Source organism: Salvia miltiorrhiza, chromosome 4 (assembly GCF_028751815.1).
Source record: "Salvia miltiorrhiza cultivar Shanhuang (shh) chromosome 4, IMPLAD_Smil_shh, whole genome shotgun sequence".
Taxonomy (NCBI): domain Eukaryota; kingdom Viridiplantae; phylum Streptophyta; class Magnoliopsida; order Lamiales; family Lamiaceae; genus Salvia; species Salvia miltiorrhiza.
In genome coordinates, this window is record NC_080390.1 from 52,546,779 (window position 1) to 52,565,194 (window position 18,416).

General features: G+C 38.3%; 2 protein-coding genes across 24 annotated transcripts; one reads left to right on the top strand and one right to left on the bottom strand.

The window, feature by feature from the left end:
- LOC131020481 (BEL1-like homeodomain protein 1) lies at positions 1 to 3,974 on the top strand. 20 transcript variants are annotated; one of them, XM_057949308.1, is made up of 8 exons: positions 6 to 235; positions 325 to 439; positions 949 to 980; positions 1,091 to 1,148; positions 1,386 to 2,003; positions 2,406 to 2,725; positions 2,808 to 2,868; positions 3,172 to 3,974. In XM_057949308.1, exons 5-8 carry the CDS (start codon positions 1,422 to 1,424, stop codon positions 3,694 to 3,696), a joined length of 1,488 nt encoding a protein of 495 aa, XP_057805291.1. In that variant the 5' UTR covers positions 6 to 235; positions 325 to 439; positions 949 to 980; positions 1,091 to 1,148; positions 1,386 to 1,421; the 3' UTR covers positions 3,697 to 3,974. The 20 variants fall into 20 exon arrangements, with proteins under 20 accessions (XP_057805285.1, XP_057805291.1, XP_057805287.1 ...); XM_057949309.1 differs by having other exon boundaries at positions 78 to 239; XM_057949317.1 differs by having other exon boundaries at positions 78 to 239; positions 1,453 to 2,003.
- Positions 3,975 to 7,218: 3,244 nt separating this feature from the next.
- LOC131020482 (BTB/POZ domain-containing protein At3g05675) lies at positions 7,219 to 11,094 on the bottom strand. 4 transcript variants are annotated; one of them, XM_057949324.1, is made up of 3 exons: positions 10,708 to 11,094; positions 8,819 to 8,879; positions 7,219 to 8,730 (listed from the first exon to the last, which is right to left on the bottom strand). In XM_057949324.1, the coding sequence occupies exons 2-3, from the start codon at positions 8,828 to 8,830 to the stop codon at positions 7,426 to 7,428; spliced, it is 1,317 nt and encodes a 438-aa protein (XP_057805307.1). In that variant the 5' UTR covers positions 8,831 to 8,879; positions 10,708 to 11,094; the 3' UTR covers positions 7,219 to 7,425. The 4 variants fall into 4 exon arrangements, with proteins under 4 accessions (XP_057805307.1, XP_057805310.1, XP_057805308.1 ...); XM_057949327.1 differs by having other exon boundaries at positions 7,219 to 8,363; positions 10,708 to 11,090; XM_057949325.1 differs by having other exon boundaries at positions 7,219 to 8,363; positions 8,530 to 8,879; positions 10,708 to 11,090.
- Between the last annotated feature and the right edge of the window lie 7,322 nt (positions 11,095 to 18,416).

Sequence of the window (18,416 nt, forward strand, 5' to 3'; positions counted from 1 at the left end):
AGAGCCCCCCTGACCCATCCTACGACCCCACCTCCTTTTAGAAAAAGGAGAAAAATGGGCATCCCTCGACTCATATCATTCATTCACGATCAACACCATAATCATCTCTTCTTCAATATAATTATTACAATTCTTCTTCTTTTCTTCTTGTTTTTTTTTTTTGTTTTTTTCAAATGTTGCGATAGAATAATAATATTCAGTTAGAAGTGGACGTTTCCTCGTTTTTCAGCTGTTTGTATGTATGCATTTTCTGACACACTTTGATAATGGCGTTTTCAAACTTAAAACACTCACATGATCACATCTTTGTCACTCTGAAAACAGTTGGATTTGTTTGTTAGAATGACGAACGGAAGTCCTGGCAGTGGCAGCTTCAAATCAAACTGAAAAGGAAGGTCATAATCACTGAATTCTCCCCTTTGATCAGAGTTCTTCGCAGGTATAAATTTCGCCCAAAAAGCTACAAAAGAAAAGAAAAAAAAACTTGAGAGAGAAACAACTATGTACATGTAGCCCTTTCCAATTTTCAGCTTCTTTCTTCTAATTTATATGGAGAGGAAAGAAAAAGGTTGATAAATTCTGTGGATAATCGACTCAACACAGATGAACATCTTTCTGCGTAAATTTTTTCATTTTTGTAGCCCATCTCTCTCTCTCTCTCTCTACCTATCAAGAGAGAGAGAGAGTAGTCCATTATTTCCTGACAGAATTTGAGTGAAGTGAAGGCACTGCTACTATATTTAGCATATGGAGAGAGAGAGAGAGTGAGAGTGGAGCGTTTTGGTATGGGGTGGTGTGTGTCTCTCTGTTTTGATGTTAGTTTCTCATGTTATCCGACCTTGATTGAATTTGCATAGTTGATATCAAAAACTGGTGATTGAATTTTGTTGTACTATTCGACGTCACGACTGCTAACCAAATTAAACCTGTGCTTTCATTACTTGGCAGATGATGTAGGTGCACGTGCCCCTTTACTCCAGGTACCAATAATAATAACCTTCTTCTAATTTTCTGAAACCACCTATTTCAATAAATTAAATCCAAGTTTCAATCATGAGCTTTTTTATTTTATTTTAACTATCTATATTAGGAAATATGTTGTGCATGCTTGGCTTCTTCGCCTCCATACGCCATCGATCAGCTTGAAGGTGGGTGAAGAGGGCATAGATTTTTTCTCTTTTTTATTAATTAATTTTTCAAGACTTGGAAAATATTTTTTGGTAGCAGTCTTGATTGGACACTTTGTTGGACTTTTCAGCATGCCCAAGATTTTCGAGGCCAATAATTAAATATGTTATTGTCGTTTTGAAAGTTTCCAAGTGCGTTTTCAGCAGTCAATCCCAACAGTTTTAATTAATTCTTGAATATTATTATACACACTGCAGTTGAGTTGTGTGTGAAAAACAAGTCTGTTTTGTGAAATGGCGACGTACTTCCATGGCAATAATACAGAAATGCAAGGAAACGGCGACGCTTTACAAACCCTTATTCTCATGAACCCCGCCTACAACGGATACTCCGACAACCTTCCTCCGCCGCCCTCCTCCGCCAACTTCATATTCCTCAACTCCAGCTCCTCCGCAAACGCCGCCTCTCAGATTCAGCATCTCGCCGGCATCCCTCTCCAAGCCTCGCCGCTGCACCAAGACGCACGCTTCCTCTACAGCAGCGCCGCGCGTGAGGTTACACGATCTAAGCAGGGACTCTCCTTGAGCCTCTCCTCGCAGCAGCCATCTCAGCCGGAGGAAGTTAGGGTTTCCGGGGCTCCGGAGAAGGCGGCGCTGAGTTGTAAGTATTTGAAGGTGGCGCAGCAGCTCCTTGATGAAGTCGTCAATATAAGGAAGGAAGCCAACAACGGTAGAGAATCAGATAATGGACAGCCCAAGACTACTGCAGAACCGCCGCCCGGAGACGGCCGCGCTAAATGTGGGGCTGACCTCACTACGGCGGAGAAACAAGAAATTCAGATGAAGAAAGCCAAGCTTGTTGACCTGCTTCACCAGGTAAGCCTCATTACTTATAATTTAAATTCATGTACAATAGCATGTAAATTATCAAACTTTTTCCAAATCACTCTACTTTCTATCAATTTTAACTTTGCGACTGAGAAGATTAGTTTATCTTCAAATTAATACTGACACGGAAATAGGATTTTGAAGCAGCCATGTATACCAACATCTATTTTGATTTGGGAGCAAATCATTCTTGATCGCAATATCATTATCAACTAAAAGTGATACAAGCAATCTTTATGTGGTGTATAAATACAAATTTAGATAATTTAGAGGCTTAGTACCTGATAATTAACACTATAAATATAGACGTAACGTGATATTAAATGACAACATTAGACGTGAAAAATGAGAAGATTTTGTAATTAATGCAGTAAATGGGGGAAAATGTAGGTTGAGCAGAGGTACAAGCAATATGATGAGCAAATGCAGATGGTGATAAAGTGGCTGGAAGAAGCAGCGGGCGTGGGATCCGCCAAAACATACACATCTTTGGCATTGCAAACAATCTCAAAGCAGTTCCGCTGCCTCAAAGATGCAATCATGCTCCAAATAAGAGGGGCTACCACCAACTTAGGCGAAATGAATAACCACATCCCACACCCACACCCACACCAGATTAACAATAACAATGCATGGAGACCTCAGAGAGGCTTGCCGGAGCGCTCTGTTTCTGTTCTTCGCGCTTGGCTCTTCCAACACTTCCTCCACCCGTATAAATTCAATCCCCCATCACTTTTCACTTTTTTTTTTTTCCTTAAATATGTTTCTTCATTTTTCATGAAATGTGTGCAGTTATCCCAAGGATTCGGACAAGGTCATGCTTGCCAAGCAGGCGGGGCTTACTAGAAGTCAGGTACTTTTTTTTTTCCATGGAGTAGAGAGAATGAGGTATTAAAAAAAGATAGAAAAAAATTATCACATCATTTTTTTCAATCTCATGTTCAAAACATGGGAAAATATTATCACACCACTACCACTACCCTGAGAGAAAAGAGATTGCGCGACTTTTTTTTTTTTATTTATCTTGCTCAGAAAAATTATTCATCATGAACAACATGTGTAAAAACTATGTCGGTACGTACCAGAAATTTTCATTTTAAAAAAGATTGAATATCATGTATTTGACATACAGTGCTGATTAATTGTTGTTCCTCAGGTGTCTAACTGGTTCATCAACGCCCGCGTTCGGCTGTGGAAGCCGATGGTGGAGGAGATGTACGCGGAGGAGATGAAAGCTCAGCAAAGAGACGGATCAGAAGAAGAAGACAAGACACCCAAAATTGAAGTCCAAAACACATCACCAGCTGCCCAGAACAACACACGTGCGAAGAAACCACGAAACGGCGATGCGTCGTTGTCCCCATCAATGAACATGTCCAATGCGGAGATTCCCATGAAATTGGACTACGAGAGCCGACAAGGATTTAGCATCACGGGGGCGCCTGCAAATTTCTTCGCATCGTACGATCCAATTGTAGGAATGGAACAGTTCCAACAACCGTATTCGAGCAACGGTGTTTCGCTCACGTTAGGCCTCCAACACTGTGAGAACCTCTCCAACCAAATGGAGGCTGGGACTCATCATTTCGGGGGCTTCGATGCGTCGGCTATGTATGATAACATCGACGTTCAGAATAATAAGAGGTTCGCGGCGCAGTTGTTGCCGGACTTTGTCACTTAAGACAGGTATATTGCCAACAAGATTTCGTTTCTTACTAGGAACAAAGGAGTTGATGCATGATTAGGTTAATATTACATTACATACGAGGAGATTAAGATGCTTAATTAGCTACAACTCTAGTTGTATTCATAACACATTCCGACAGCTTAATTTAGTATATTTCTTAGAGATTCGATTGAGCGTTGTATATTGATTTTGTTGCTATACAGATGATTAAAGTGGGAAACTTAGATGTATTATTGGGTGGTATAGAAGAATAAAGAGTGGTTTTATATCCATATTTTGGAGTGTTCTGTTTTTCTTTCTTGCATTACAATTCTTATTTTTTTATTGTTATTTTTATTTTTATTTTTATTTTTTTGTTATTTAATATTATTAATTTATCAAAAAATAATTAAGACCTTCGTATGTATACGTGTGTTGGCCTAGCGATAGGTGGTTAATATCTAAGACTTAAAGTCCTAGGTTTGAGTCCACCGTCTTGCTGTATTTAAATTAGTTATTTATTTATTTATATAATTCATATATATATATAAAACAAAAAAATAGTTAAGACCTTCGTGTACACATGTTCGGTATTTATACTTTTCTAGCGTCGCACGTAAAGTAACGAAGGTGTCAAATGTTTTAGAGCATGAAGAGTCGAGAGAGAGAAGTGTTTGTGTGTTATTAATAGTCCCACGTGAAAACCGATAAAGAAGAAAATATTCATTCACCTACAACTTTGAATGAAGCCACCAAAATAATAACTGGATTGAATCAACTAATGGAAGAATGAAGCCACCAATAATAACTGGATTGAATCAACTAATGGAAAGGTAAGTTCTAGGGAAATTAGAGCTTCCACACCCAATAATTTAATTAAATTAAATTGGGCTATTTTATTTGAGTAATGTTATTTGGACAAAATTTGCCTAGACAAAAAATAAGGTTAAATTTTTTTAAAAATTAATTTAGTTATAAATTTTGATTCAAGTTTAAAAGGATTTAGTTAGTTTTATTGCATTCTCTATATTGTAATTTTTTCATAATTTTTTAACAATTTGTTTTATTTTTTGTTATTTTATTTGTAATTTGTGTACTTTAAAATAATAATAATTGAAAAGGTTATTAAAAAAATTACAAAAAAAATGCAATATAAAGAAAAGAATAAAACTAGCTAAATCTTATTTTATTTTGAACCAAATTTTTTAAATAAATTTATTTTATAAAGTATTTCATCATATTTTGTCTGGACAAATTTTGTCCAAATAGCATTATTGATTTTATTTCTCTCTCTAATTTTTATTTTTATTTTTGCTTTATTTTTAATACATTTTAAAATTAAATTAAAATTTTATTAAAAATAAAATTCAACTTCACATTAGTTAATATATATGTATATATATAATAATTAGAAAAATATTACAAAAATTTTAAAAAATTACATACTTTGAACTACGGGTGGATATGATCAAATCGTGCCCAAATATGCTCGATTGACTCGTCTTGGAAGCGAGCGTGCAATTATTTATCGCAAAGGATGGAGTCTCGAGCCAAATACGCACAAAATTCCAGCAGAGCTCTGGTGTGAGTCTTAGGTTGAGAAGTGCTGCTTGACGCCTCGTCGTTCTCCTCGGGTTCCCATTCTGTCGCATACTCTCCTTCATCATCAATTATCACGTTGTGCAAAATAATGCATGCAAAAATGGGACATTGCTTGGTTGCTTATTTTCTATAGATGAGTGTGACCTCTAATAATAAGTCCAACGAGCTTGAATAACACCAAAAGCTTGTTATAAGTATTTTCTTGCAGCTTTGCTTTGCGGTTTTTTTTTTGTGGTTTTTTGTTTTGCTTTTAGACGGATCCTTTGTTAGCGTCTGTGCTTTCAGGGTTTCTTTTATTTTTTCTCTCTTTTTTCTTTTTAATAAAATTTCTATTTCAACAGTATTTTCTTGAAACTTCTTGTATCATTTTTTTTTTTCAAAAAAAGAAGAAAAAGAGAATCAATAATGGTTCCCTATTTCTCCCCTTGATGACTCGAACCCCTGACCTATTAGTGGGAAGGGAAGCGTCTTACCAACTGAGCTTTTTGCATCAATTTGAACCTCCTCTTATTCTCATCTGAAGTGAATATAGGACTCTAGATTAATGCTAGTCAATCTGGATAGATGTCATCAGTTAAGTAGTAGACCATACTAAAGTGGCGTTGTTGGCCTCGAAGTGCATCGCCGGAGCATTTTTTGAAATACTATCGTTAAACAACGATGATTGGTTGAGCATATTGATGTCGTTGTTTGAACTAGAAACCCTGAAGAAGGCATTTTAGATCCACAGATATTGAGATCCAATCGCCTCAAGTATAATCATCGGTTTGTCGTGATCACCTCGGGTGTAAGCTCTTTGTCATGCAGTCGAACAATTCTTCCACCTCCAGTGTATGCAATTGAGGCTCCCTAGCTAGTATTCCCAGGAACCTGTGCTTCACCTCGTGCATAGCAAGTAGCTTTGGTAATCGGTCTCCTTAAATATTTCAGGCCGAAGATGCGGACGATTACTCGACAGAATTTCCTCAAGCATAGCAACGCCGTCGACTCTGCAATACTCAGACACTCGTCATAAGAATCTGTGGCACCTCCATTCGCGAGTTGTCGAATTGCCACTATATATTTCTGGATTGGTGTGAAGCAGACTCTCCCAATAGCGTCTTCGCGCTATTGGAAGTAAGGATCGGACTCCACCGCATTAACGATGAACAAAAACAAGGATCGGCATATATGAACATCGTCATAAAAATGCTTCTCCAAATACTGAATCGAGGGCAAAGTTATCTTAATAAAATCGTTCACCATCGACTTCACAATTGCGATGAATGTATGCTTTATTTTTCCTTCTTCTTTTTTGGAGGGCTACCGAGTCATACATGCCTCGGCCCTCGCCATTTCCATAAATTTACTCACAAATTGCATGAAATAAAGGTTGGGATAAACGTTAGGACCAAGGCCGATCGGAACCTTATCGCCGTTTGAATCGGAGGAAGAGTTGAAAGATAAGGCATTTTTTTTCGAAGAAGAAGATGAATAGAAAAATGAGTGAAATATAGTGTATATCTGTGTGAATGAATGAGTATTTATAGATTTTATTATTATTTTTTTTTTTTGCAATTTGACCGTTTGAGCCAAACAGCTCTTTCAATTTTAAAAAAATATAAAAAGCTCAAATTTTTAATTTTTTTGATTGGACAATGCTGAAAACGTGCCCCTCTGTTTCTTCTCGAGCGCTCATCCGCGATATGAATGCTGTTAGATATAAATTCAAGAGAAAACATTCATAATAAAGTGGCCTTTTTTGCAATTCAATTTGTCTGTTTTAGATTGTGTTGCATCTCACACTTATTAGCAAACCAGAAATGAAGCTCGACAGATATATACATTACTGCTTACAAAATCTGAATTGCATCAGCTTTGAAGTTGCTTAACAAAATCAATATGTGAGTCACCTGCAAAACTACAATTCTAAAACGTGCAAAACAAAGCATCATATAATTCAAAAAATCCTCAACTCAATGCATCAAAACTATGATGAGTAAAAATTACATGAAACATACACCATATCTACATGATTTCCGAATTAGTACACTGCTTTTGAATTGCTAATTTTCCATGATATACTCAAGAATAAACACAAAATGACAGGTTACAGAATCTTACTAGAAGAGTGATATGATTCATCGAGCAAACCCGGCCTTATCATACTCTGTTAGGAGTTAGGTCGTTTCCATCAAGCAACGCCAGCCTTCGCTTGGCAACTTTTGATCTATAGCACCACACTTCGAAGGCTTCAGTCAAATCTGGGTAGCGAATCTGTTTATTTTCGAACCACTCAGTCAAGATTTCTGCTTGGTCTGATGATGGCAATGCAAGAATCATTGACACAAATGCTGATTCCAAGGATTGCCAAAGCTCATCGTTAGATTTCAACATCATATCATTGTCATCATCAGAAGTAACAGAGTCAACTGAAGGCTTCACAAGTCTAACAAACGGAAGCCAGACTTTAACCATTTGAAGGCGTTTCGTAGTAGGCAAGATTAGAGTTCCATACCCTATAGCTTCCAACACTTTGGCAGCAACCTCAAGAACTTTCACCTGTATCTGTAGTGAACTTTCCCGGCAAGCTTCCTCAGCAACTTTCACTATCTTTACAGATGTCTCCACCCAAGTGAGAACAAAATCACTTGAGATTTCCAACTTTGTTACTATTTGAGAAGCCCATGATAAATCATTTAAATAGGCCTGGAACAACTCGATCTTTGCTGCTTCAGCCATTGATTCTTGGAGATCACCAACCAAAGATTCCACAAGGTTAACAAATCTCATCAATAACCTATTGACGCATAACTTTGCTTCCATTTTAATTTCATCATCAGCGGTTAACAAAGGAGCATCGTCATCCTCAGTCAGCAGGTACTCAAGCTGCTCCTGAGATGAGACCTTCAGATCATTCATCGAAGATGGTGGAGATGATGTGGCAAATTGGATGGCTGAAACGAAGATCTTAACAACAGCCAAAGGATTGACTGGCTGCAGACGAGCAAGTATCGTTTCTGCTGGAGATCCCATTCCAGGAATAACTTTCAAAATCTCGTCTTCCTCAGATTCATCCCAAGGGACTGCTTCCAAATAGCCTACACATGTGGAAACAATTTGAGGGCATTCCAGATGAATCGCAACTCTCAGTATGCCAAGAGCATTCTTAACACTGCCTATATCAGTCACAGTCACATCTGAGGTGATATAGAAAAGTCTAAGAATGACAATATGATGGTCAAAATCTGATTCTTCACAATAAACCTCAACGCAGTTACGCGAGTCAAGAATCTGGCATGTTGGCCAACTGTCAGATAACCGGTCAGCAAAATACTTGCTTTTGTCTACAAGTATATGTGAGTGACAGTATATCCAATCATCACGCCCTTCCTGTGTTCTAATCCTTACAACAACGTCGCTAGTAGATCTGTCACCAATCCTGCACGGCGTCCTAGATTCCTTATCCTAGAATTATCGAAACGTTGAACCAAGAAATGATTGCTAAGTATTTTCCAGCAGGCATGATTCAATTTAAGCATGCAAGATAACTCACAGATAGTTCCATCAACTGATTTCCTTCTGAAAAATGTTGTAGCTTTTAAGCGTTGTAATACCTGTGGTCAGACAAGGAAAACAGATAAATAACGTAAACGGACTGCATAACATTTCCTGAAATTATCACACATCACAAACTATTGAAATGGAGAAACATATCTGGTAACAATACTTAGCAAATTATAATATTCAAACCCACTAAGCTTTGCCCAAATTGCAATCAAGCTTTACCTTGGCATTCAGAAAATAAGACTAATACCTTAAATTTTTTATTACTTTCAGTGTTTTATGACTTCTGAAAAGGCATGGCCACTATACACCCAGTGTAGAAAAGAAATGATATTTTCACCTTTTCGTGCTCATCACAGATTGTCGATTGATGCTTATATACCATTTCATTATGGAACATAATTTATTGCAAATTATAACATAAAGTGAAGCTTGAGGGTGTTAGGTAGCACTACCACAATAAAAAACACAAAAAACCAGCATGTAATGTAATATTCACTTTCACTAGTTAATCAGATATCAGAAATAGAAATCAGGAAAAGACAATATTTTTAACTCTAGAAAAAAAAAACTCACCTTTGGTAAAGCCAAAAAAAGTACTTAAATACAAAGAGAGGTACACAATTAAATTAAGCCAACTTGCAAAATAGAAGACGGACGTCTATCTGAAGATCTATATGTCTTACTGTGTGTGTGAGAGAGAGTGACTGAGAGTGTGTCTGTGAGGACGTTTGTACTTTGTAGTATAATAAATTTGCTGGCCAACCAGCAAAAACACATCAAAGAGAGGAAGAAACTCATACCTAAGAAAATATTGGCCCATGAAAGCTAACGTAAAATGAACAAGCAACTTATTGGCTTTATGTTATTTTATTGACTTAGATAATCTTCTTCAGTCCAAATTTACTGGTTAAATGTTAGATACAATCAATGACCTACCTAGCTTTAGTCGAGAAACTAGAGCATATGATAGCTTAACAAGTCCCATCTCAATTGCTCCACATATTAGTAATGACATGATTGCCATCTACACAATTTACTGTTAGTACACCTAACAAGTTTTAGTTGCCTAATATAAGGTAACATCCAACGTGTAGATGTGGATACAATTACATCACAAATGAAGAAATCGACATAGATGTGGATACAATTACATCACAAATGAAGAAATCGACAGCAAGATAATTCAACATTAATACGCAGTTACCAACAACTATTTTGACGTCATTCGAATTTCAATTTCCATCTATACGAGATGTATTAAACTATTAATAATTAAAGACAAAGCATAGACATAAACTAAGTAAATAGCATTTCAAGCTGCCAGTGCCGGACATAATCAATATAGGATATCAATGCAACAGTCAACAAACAGGAAAAGAACAGAGTCCAATTAACCTACTAGATGATACTGTACCAAACAATTCCCAACTCTAAAAGTTTTAAAACCCACCAACTAATACTACTCGACAGTGACAAGAAATCAAGAACAAACATATATATTAGCAAAAACAAAAAAACTGAAAAAGCGCAGGCACACCAGGAAAGTCTAAGATGGAAGAGAATCGCCTAGACTTTGGATTCTGTGTCACCAAGGTTAAAAGAAAACTGTAGTTTTAGTCAACTAAGTTAAACTCACAATGGAGATATAAATCCACTCAAAACAAACCTAACATCATGAACAACTGTAAAGCAGCACGAGACTTAAACTCAAAGCACACATAAATCCTACTTCATACGATTAGATTTCCCATCACATGTTCACAGAGATTTGAAAACAGTAACGAACAGAGAGAAACTTGGAGGATAGAAGTAGAAGAAAAATAAAATAAAAGAAGGGGCAAAAGAAATGCCGAGTTTGGGCGAGTAGGGAGGTACTCTTGTAGTGTCGAGTCGCAGAATCGGGCTGAGGGCGAGAAGAGGCGGCTAGGTGTCGGCCGAAAGGGAGGCGTGACTGTGCTATCGCGCGGCCGGGTCAGACGGCGGTGGCGGCTGTTTTAGCCGAACGGCTGCTGCTGAAGTCGTCACGTTGGGCGGCGGCTGCGGCGTGCGCTCGCCGTCGGACAGGGGACGAGAAAATGATAAGGCGGCGGCGGTACTGGGTGGTCGAAAGGCGAATTTTCGCCGGAGGAGAAGAGGAGGGAGAGAGAGTTAGGGATTTGATTTTGTGAGAGAAGAAAAATGGGGAATTCCCCTCTTGGATTTCCGGAAGAAAATGTTTTTTTATTTTATTTTCTTTATGGTTCAATAAACATACCACCATGTACCGGAATGAAAACGTGGTTAGGGGGTCTTGGTCTCTTGACTCCTAATATGTGGACTCTGGAGTCATAAACAGTCAGTTTTGAATCTATCATGATTATAATATGTTTTAGTACATTTTTATTTTATTTTTAAATAACTTTATTTAATATATGTAAATGTAATACTCGCTCCGTCCCACTAATCTTGACACGTTTGGTTTGAATACGCGAATTAAGAAATTGTAGATTAGTGTTATAAGTGTGTAGTTAATAAAGTACTCTCTCCGTCCCACTATATCTGAGACTCTTTCTATTTAAGGCGTTCTACTGTAAGTGAGACTCTTTCCTTTTTTGGTAAAGATTTTACCCTTTAAACACATTTTTACTTTTTCACCTACAAACAAAATACATTTTTCTTAATTTCGGTGTCCAAAAAAAAGGTCTCACATACAGTGGAACGGAGAGAGTATAAAAGTAATAAAGTAGGAGAGAGAATGTAATAATTATTCCGTATTTAGAAATGTGTCAAGATTCATGGGACGGCCCAAAAAAGAATACGTGTCAAGATTCGTGGGACGAAGGGAGTATGTAGAACAATTAATAAAGTCAAAATACAATAATTACTTATAAATTACATTATTCAAACAATATTTATTGTATTTTCTTAATATGTGTGAAAAACATGTGGACTATCAAAGTGGGACGGAAGGAGTATACACAAATGTCAAAATGTCATCATTTATGAATTAGATTGATTAATAACAAAACATGAATTATAGTATTAAATTTAATAATAATAATAATGTTGGTAAGGCAAGTTTTGGTGACAACAGATTTAATGATGGTGGGTGATTTGTAAGGTGCAAGATAAAAGTGAGGTAACACAATAACAATGAGCACTTGATTACGAAAGAAAAGTAAATTGCAGTTCTCTTAAATGATTACAATAAAATCTGAAAATAAAAATAAAAAATTGAGAGCGTGTCCCTGTATACAACGAGGGGAAAACTTATATCCATAGAGGAAAAATGTATGGTACACACGAAAACAGTTGAGCTGAAATCTATCCGTGATAACCATCTTGTTTGAGGCAGGGCTGATATATGCGAGCTCCACTCAGATCAAATTTCTTCTCTACTCTTTTCAGTCTTTGCTCTCAGCATTCACCAACTAAATAGACTTCATTCCCAGCCTCAAAGAAATTGGCTGCGATTTGGTAAAGGCTTCTTCATTTATTTATTCCGACTTTGGGCCTTTGAGGCAATTGCCCCACAATCCTACCTTTTTACTAATGAGCCCAATCGTAAAGCCTGGCCCCGGGGGTAAAAACATTTTGGGCTGCTTATGCCAATGACTCGGTGTGCATGAAAAGGAAAAGAAGAGCAGAAATTTCATCTGCTGTTGACTAAATTTAGAGACTTCAAAGGTGAGATCATTGCGGCGGTGTATTTGGATTCTGTCTCTCATACCAATCCTGAGTCGTCTACTATCTTAGAGATGGATTGTTGGATTCTTGCCTTCTTTAACTTCTTTTGCTAAAACCTCTAATCTTCATGACATGCATGATATCCTCATCTTTATGCTTCCATATTCGTCTCTTAATAAGTGCTCCAACTCATTCAACGTACATTTTCTATGTATAGATATAATGCTTCATTCGTCTCTTAATAAGTGTTATTTAAAAATGAATTGAATTTCATCCACGAATAAGTGTGACATTCTAGATATCATGATAAGTTAATGTTAAATTTTTTATTTTACGGTTGTCATCAATACAAAATTTGTATGATTTCCAAATTTCTTACAATAATGAGAGAGAAAATGTAAAATTGTCTACACGTATTCACTTGTGTGTTCAGAGCTGGGATCAATTATTTGGAATGAATGTAGTATTTATTTGTCAATTAATTCTATTTTATATTAATTATTTATTTCGTCAATTATATCATGCATCTTAAAAATTTATTTCATCTGAAAACTTCGAAGATGATCGTAGTATATATGAACAAAGGGAGAAAGGTCAAAATGGTTAGAACAAAACTCATGGTTGCTACACTATCGTCAAAATATACCTTGTATACCATAATTGCCAAAATTGAATAGCAAGTATTATTATGATTAAAAAGAAAAATCAACCTATAGAATAAACAATGTGTATAAGAATATAACAATATTTAAATAGTTTAGATGAAGTGATCGAGCCGACTACCATATCAGCGAGCATTTATTTACAGAGGGGATCATTCAATCATTAATGTTGGATGTTCAAGTCAACTAAGATGAGCATCATTAAATCTATATTGTTACTAAAACTTGCCTTAGCAACATTATTATTATTATTATTATTATTATTATTAACAGAGAATCTCCGTTATATATGACCATTTTTCTAATATTTAAATCACATCAATTAATTTGTATTAATACAACTTCAGTTGATTTAGTTTTTTAATAATTAATACAATTTAATTTAATTTATTAAATTCACAAACAGTAATTTACAATTTGATTTGACTTTAATGTCAAATCACACTAACTCAAATTGCGAACGCCCTTATCTTCTATATTCAGTTCATATATAAATTAAATACTATAAACTTCTTAATTATTTTCATATATCATCTACACAAATTAAAGCCATTGAAAAAAATTAATTAATTCATTATATTTTACCCGGACCCTCCCCGATATTCGACTCTAGATCATCTAGAAAGGAAACATTATTAAGCTCACTTTTCAAAAAAGGAAAAAAGGGGATGATCCCAAGTTGAGTATTCTAAAATTTTGAAGTTGTCTAAACATATTTTATATTCTAAATTAAGAGATGGGAAAGGAGGTCTGGAGGGAGGTGAGGAGACGAGGGGAAGTGAGGAACGGAGCCGATGGGATGGTGAAGAAGCAGCTGAACCAAAAGACTCAAAGGTTTTCGAAACTTTGGAAAGCAAGAGACGAGAATGAAGCACAAAAAGTTACATTCTTTTTCAACAACATTCCAGAAGAGTGTAGCTTTGATTTTTTGAGGAGAAAGTTCGGTTCCGTGCGAGAACCGACAGACATCTTTTGTCCAAGAAAGAGAGACAAAAAAGGGAAGCCTTTCGGTTTTGTTCGCTTCGAACACGTTGAAGATAGGGACGGTTTGCTGGAACAACTTAATAAGTTGTGGATTGGGAGCTATAAAATTAGGGTGTTCAAACCGAGATTCGAGAGAGAAGTAAAGATCCAAGGAAGTAAAGGGAAGGGATTCAAAGCTGATGCAGGTAGAAAGACGGAAAAAACAAAGGTTGTGCATGCCGCAAAAAGGATGATGGGGGTTTCTTTTAAGGAGGTGCTCACTGGATCCAAAGAAGGGGAGTCAGGATCTTCGGATTTGCTTCAGTTCAAAACTTCGAATGAGGAAACACGATGGCTAGATGGAGCCTTCACGGGTTTCATCAAAGATGAGTTCTTGTGGGAAGAGATTAAAGAAGAAATCAATAGCGAAATTGCTGGGAAACTGAAGGTGACAACGATGGGAGGAAATTTGGTGTTGATACGTAGTGTCTGTGACGCGCCAACAGAAAAAGTTTTAACGGAGATGGATGAATGGAGTGAGTTCTGGTTTCAATGGAAGAGGAAATGGAACGTTGTGGATGTGTTTCAACAACGAGTGGTGTGGACGAGGTGGGTCGGGATCCCACTACATGCATGGAATCATCGTTTCTTTGAGTTGGCAACTGCAAAGTTCGGTCGGGTATTGAAGATGCATGAGAAGACGAAAGAAAAAGAAAAACTGGATGTTGCTTTGATTCAAATCTCCACGGGCCTTAGATCCATTGATCAAGTGACGGAGTGTTGTATTAATGGAGCAAGGTTCACGTTTCGCATTGAGGAAATTCACGAGAATCCTTTCTCTTCCATGCTCGGAGAGACGGATTTCGAGGATTCGGGATCGGATGCAGGATGGTCGAGCGGGGAGGAGTCCATGGATCCGGCAGCTGCAACCATCGGAGATCAGAACGAGAGCGGTGAAAGGGATGATGATGTTTCGGTTCTCCAAGAAATCAACGTTTCGTCTCATTCGATCCATGCAGACACGTTTGTCGAGGAAACCAATTATGAGGGGACGTTGGTAGGAGGATCGAAAATGCTTTTAAATTTGGTTGGGGCCGAAGGTGAGAGTCAGCCACTCGTTAAGGATGGGCAGATGGACTGCCACGCTTTTCAAAGTCCAAACCAAATTTTTGAGGAACAAAACTGGGCCGACTCTCAGAAGGTACAACAAAAAAGCCCAACTGGTGGCTTTACTGGTGTTTCTCTTGATGGGCCAGGAAGAAACGTTTGTGAGGGAGGTCATACCTTAATGTCGACCCAAACGCAACGAGAGAAGAGAAGCGCTATTCTGGAAAGGGAAGAAGCAGTTTCAGTTGTGTACATGGAAAATCAAGGTGCCAAAAATGTTGCAGATGACACGGCGTCGAAAGAGGAAGGGCAAAGGATCGAAAGGAATGAGCCGCCGATTTTCAGCTACGAGGAAGGAAGTTGTTCAAACCAAAGTAAAAGGTGTGGGGATCGAAATTCAAAAGGAAAAAAAGGGAGAGAAAAGAAAAAGAATAGAAACAGGGAGAAAGAGAAATGGGAACACTTCATTTCAGATTTAGAGCCAATTGATGGAAGGGGGGAGGAAGTGGCAGAGCAGGAAAGAGATGGGGAGAACGAAGAAGGGCAGGAGACGACAATTGGGGAGCAAAGTTCAGGTCAACAGATCTGGGATTTTGGAAAGAAGATCGGGCTGTCAAGTCGAATTCCAGACGAAGATGTTGCTCGACAGATTGAGGTGCAAGGTAATTTTCTTTCTTGCGAAAATGCTGGGAGTATTTTGAGGAATGTTTAATGAATTTGTTATCTTATAACATTCGGGGCTTGGGGAGTGTTGCGAAGCAGAGAGATGTTACTGATTTGGTGAAAGGGCAGAAGATCGATTTTTGTTGCTTACAGGAGACAAATATGGAGGTGTTTAGGGACTTGTTCTGTAAATCTTGGTGGGGGTCTAATTATACAGACATAGCGATTAGGAATTCGGAGGGAAGGGCTGGAGGAATTGTTTGCTTGTGGAATAGGGAGGTGTTTGAAGCCTCTAGTACGTGGGATTTACCGGGGGCGGTGGTGGTGAATGGTAGGTACAAGGAGGGTGATATCTTATGTTGCATCATCAATGTGTACGCACCAGTCGGCTCAGGGGAAAAGCGGATCTTGTGGGATGCCTTAAGCTCAATTGTGGAACAAAATACGGATATGAGTGTCTGTATCTTGGGAGACTTTAACTCAGTTAGGAGGAGGGATGAACGTGTGGGCAGTGGGGAGGCGTTTGGAGTGGCTGATGCAAGAAGTTTTGAAGAATTCATTCGGGGGAACGATCTGGAGGAAATTAAAACTCAAGGTCGGAAATTTACCTGGTATAAACCAAATGGAAAGTGCAAGAGTAAGATTGATCGCTTCCTCGTTAATGAGAATTGGCTGGCTGCTTGGGAAGGGACGTCGGCACGAGGACTTCAACGTTCAATTTCGGATCATTGTCCGATTATTCTCACTACAAGATCGGAAGATTGGGGACCAAGACCTTTTCGATTCCTCAATGCATGGGTGAATCATTCGGAGTTCGAGGAGATGGTCAAGCAGGTGTGGACGGTGACTAATGTGGGGGGATGGAGTTTTTTTGTGGTTAAGGAGAAATTGAAGAAAGTTAAAGAGGCCTTGAAGGTGTGGAATCGGACTTCTTTCGGTGACATTGACTACAAAATTCAAGAACTTCAGAAGGAACTTCAAGAGAAGGATAAGGTGGACGAGCAGAGAGGTCTTGAAGAATCAGAGGTGATTAGGAGAAATGAGATTCAAGCCCTGCTCTCCCTTCAACTCAAGAATAAGCAGATGATGCTGCAACAGAAAGCCAAACTCAAATGGCTCAAAGAAGGAGACACAAATTCGGGTTTTTTCCATAGGGCAATTCGTGGGAGACGGATTAAAAACGAGATTGGCGGAATGCTCTTTGAAAACTCGTGGATATCTAAACCGGAAGAGGTTAAAGCAAGAGTGAGAAATCATTTTGAAGCTTTTTTCAAAAGGAAAGAACGACAGATGCCTGATTTCCCCTTGGACTTCATGAGGAGGAGAATTTCAAATGAAGAGAGGCATTGGCTGATCAGGGATTTTCATCTGGACGAGATTAAAGAAGCAGTGTGGAGCTGTTGTGGAGACAAGAGTCCGGGACCCGATGGATTTAACTTCACATTCTGGAGAGCGGCGTGGCACGTGGTTAAAGAGGACTTACTCCAGGTTTTGAAGGAATTTCACGAAAATGGGAACATACCGAAAGGTGGTAACGCCTCTTTTATTGTTTTGATTCCGAAGAAAGAAGGGGCTGGGTCGATCGATGATTTTCGCCCAATTTCTCTTATCACCAGCTTGTATAAAATTGTGGCTAAAATCCTGGCTGACAGATTGAAGAGGGTTATGGGGTCGATCATTTCTGATAATCAAAGTGCGTTTGTCAAGGGTCGCTTCATCCTGGATGGGGTGGTTATCCTGAATGAAGCTATTTTTGAGGCAAAAAAGAAGAGAGTGGGCCGTATTTTCTTCAAGATTGACTTCGCAAAAGCATACGACTCTGTGCAATGGGATTTCTTGGATATGCTTCTCAGTCGACTTAATTTTGACGGACTTTGGAGGAAGTGGATTAAAGGGAGTCTTGAATCTGGAACGGCAAGTGTATTGGTGAACGGGTCATCGACGGGAGACTTCAAAATGGAGAGAGGTTTGAGACAGGGTGACCCGTTGTCACCTTTCCTTTTCCTTATCGTGGCAGAAGGCCTCAACGAGTTCATTGAAAGAGCAGCGGAGAGGCAGCTCCTGGTCCCGGCGAAGATTGGCAAGGATAAAGTGCTGATTTATGCTTAATTTACACTATTTTTAGGGGTTTGTTTGTGCGTGTTTTAGGATAATCTTCTGGAATTTGGTGTGTTTTATGGTGTATTCTATGCTTTGCAGGAGATTTAGGCTTACCAGATGAAAGAATACAATTTTGGATGATTTTTGCGATTTTTAGGTGTTTTGGTCTGCAGAGCAGCGAAATCATCATTCCTCTGGAAGACCAGAGAAGTCAAAGCCCAGATCAGCGAAGTCAAAAGCCAGTCCAGAGAAATCCGCGGAATGCAGAGAAGTCTCGCCAGAGAAATCAACTCGGTAGAGAAGTCAAAAGCCAGAGGAGTCGCGAGGCCAGAGATATCAATGCCAGAGGCGATACCATTTCTCTGGCGAAGTCAGAGAAATCAAGGCAGAGAAGTCAAGAAGTCAGAGCAAAAAAACCAATCG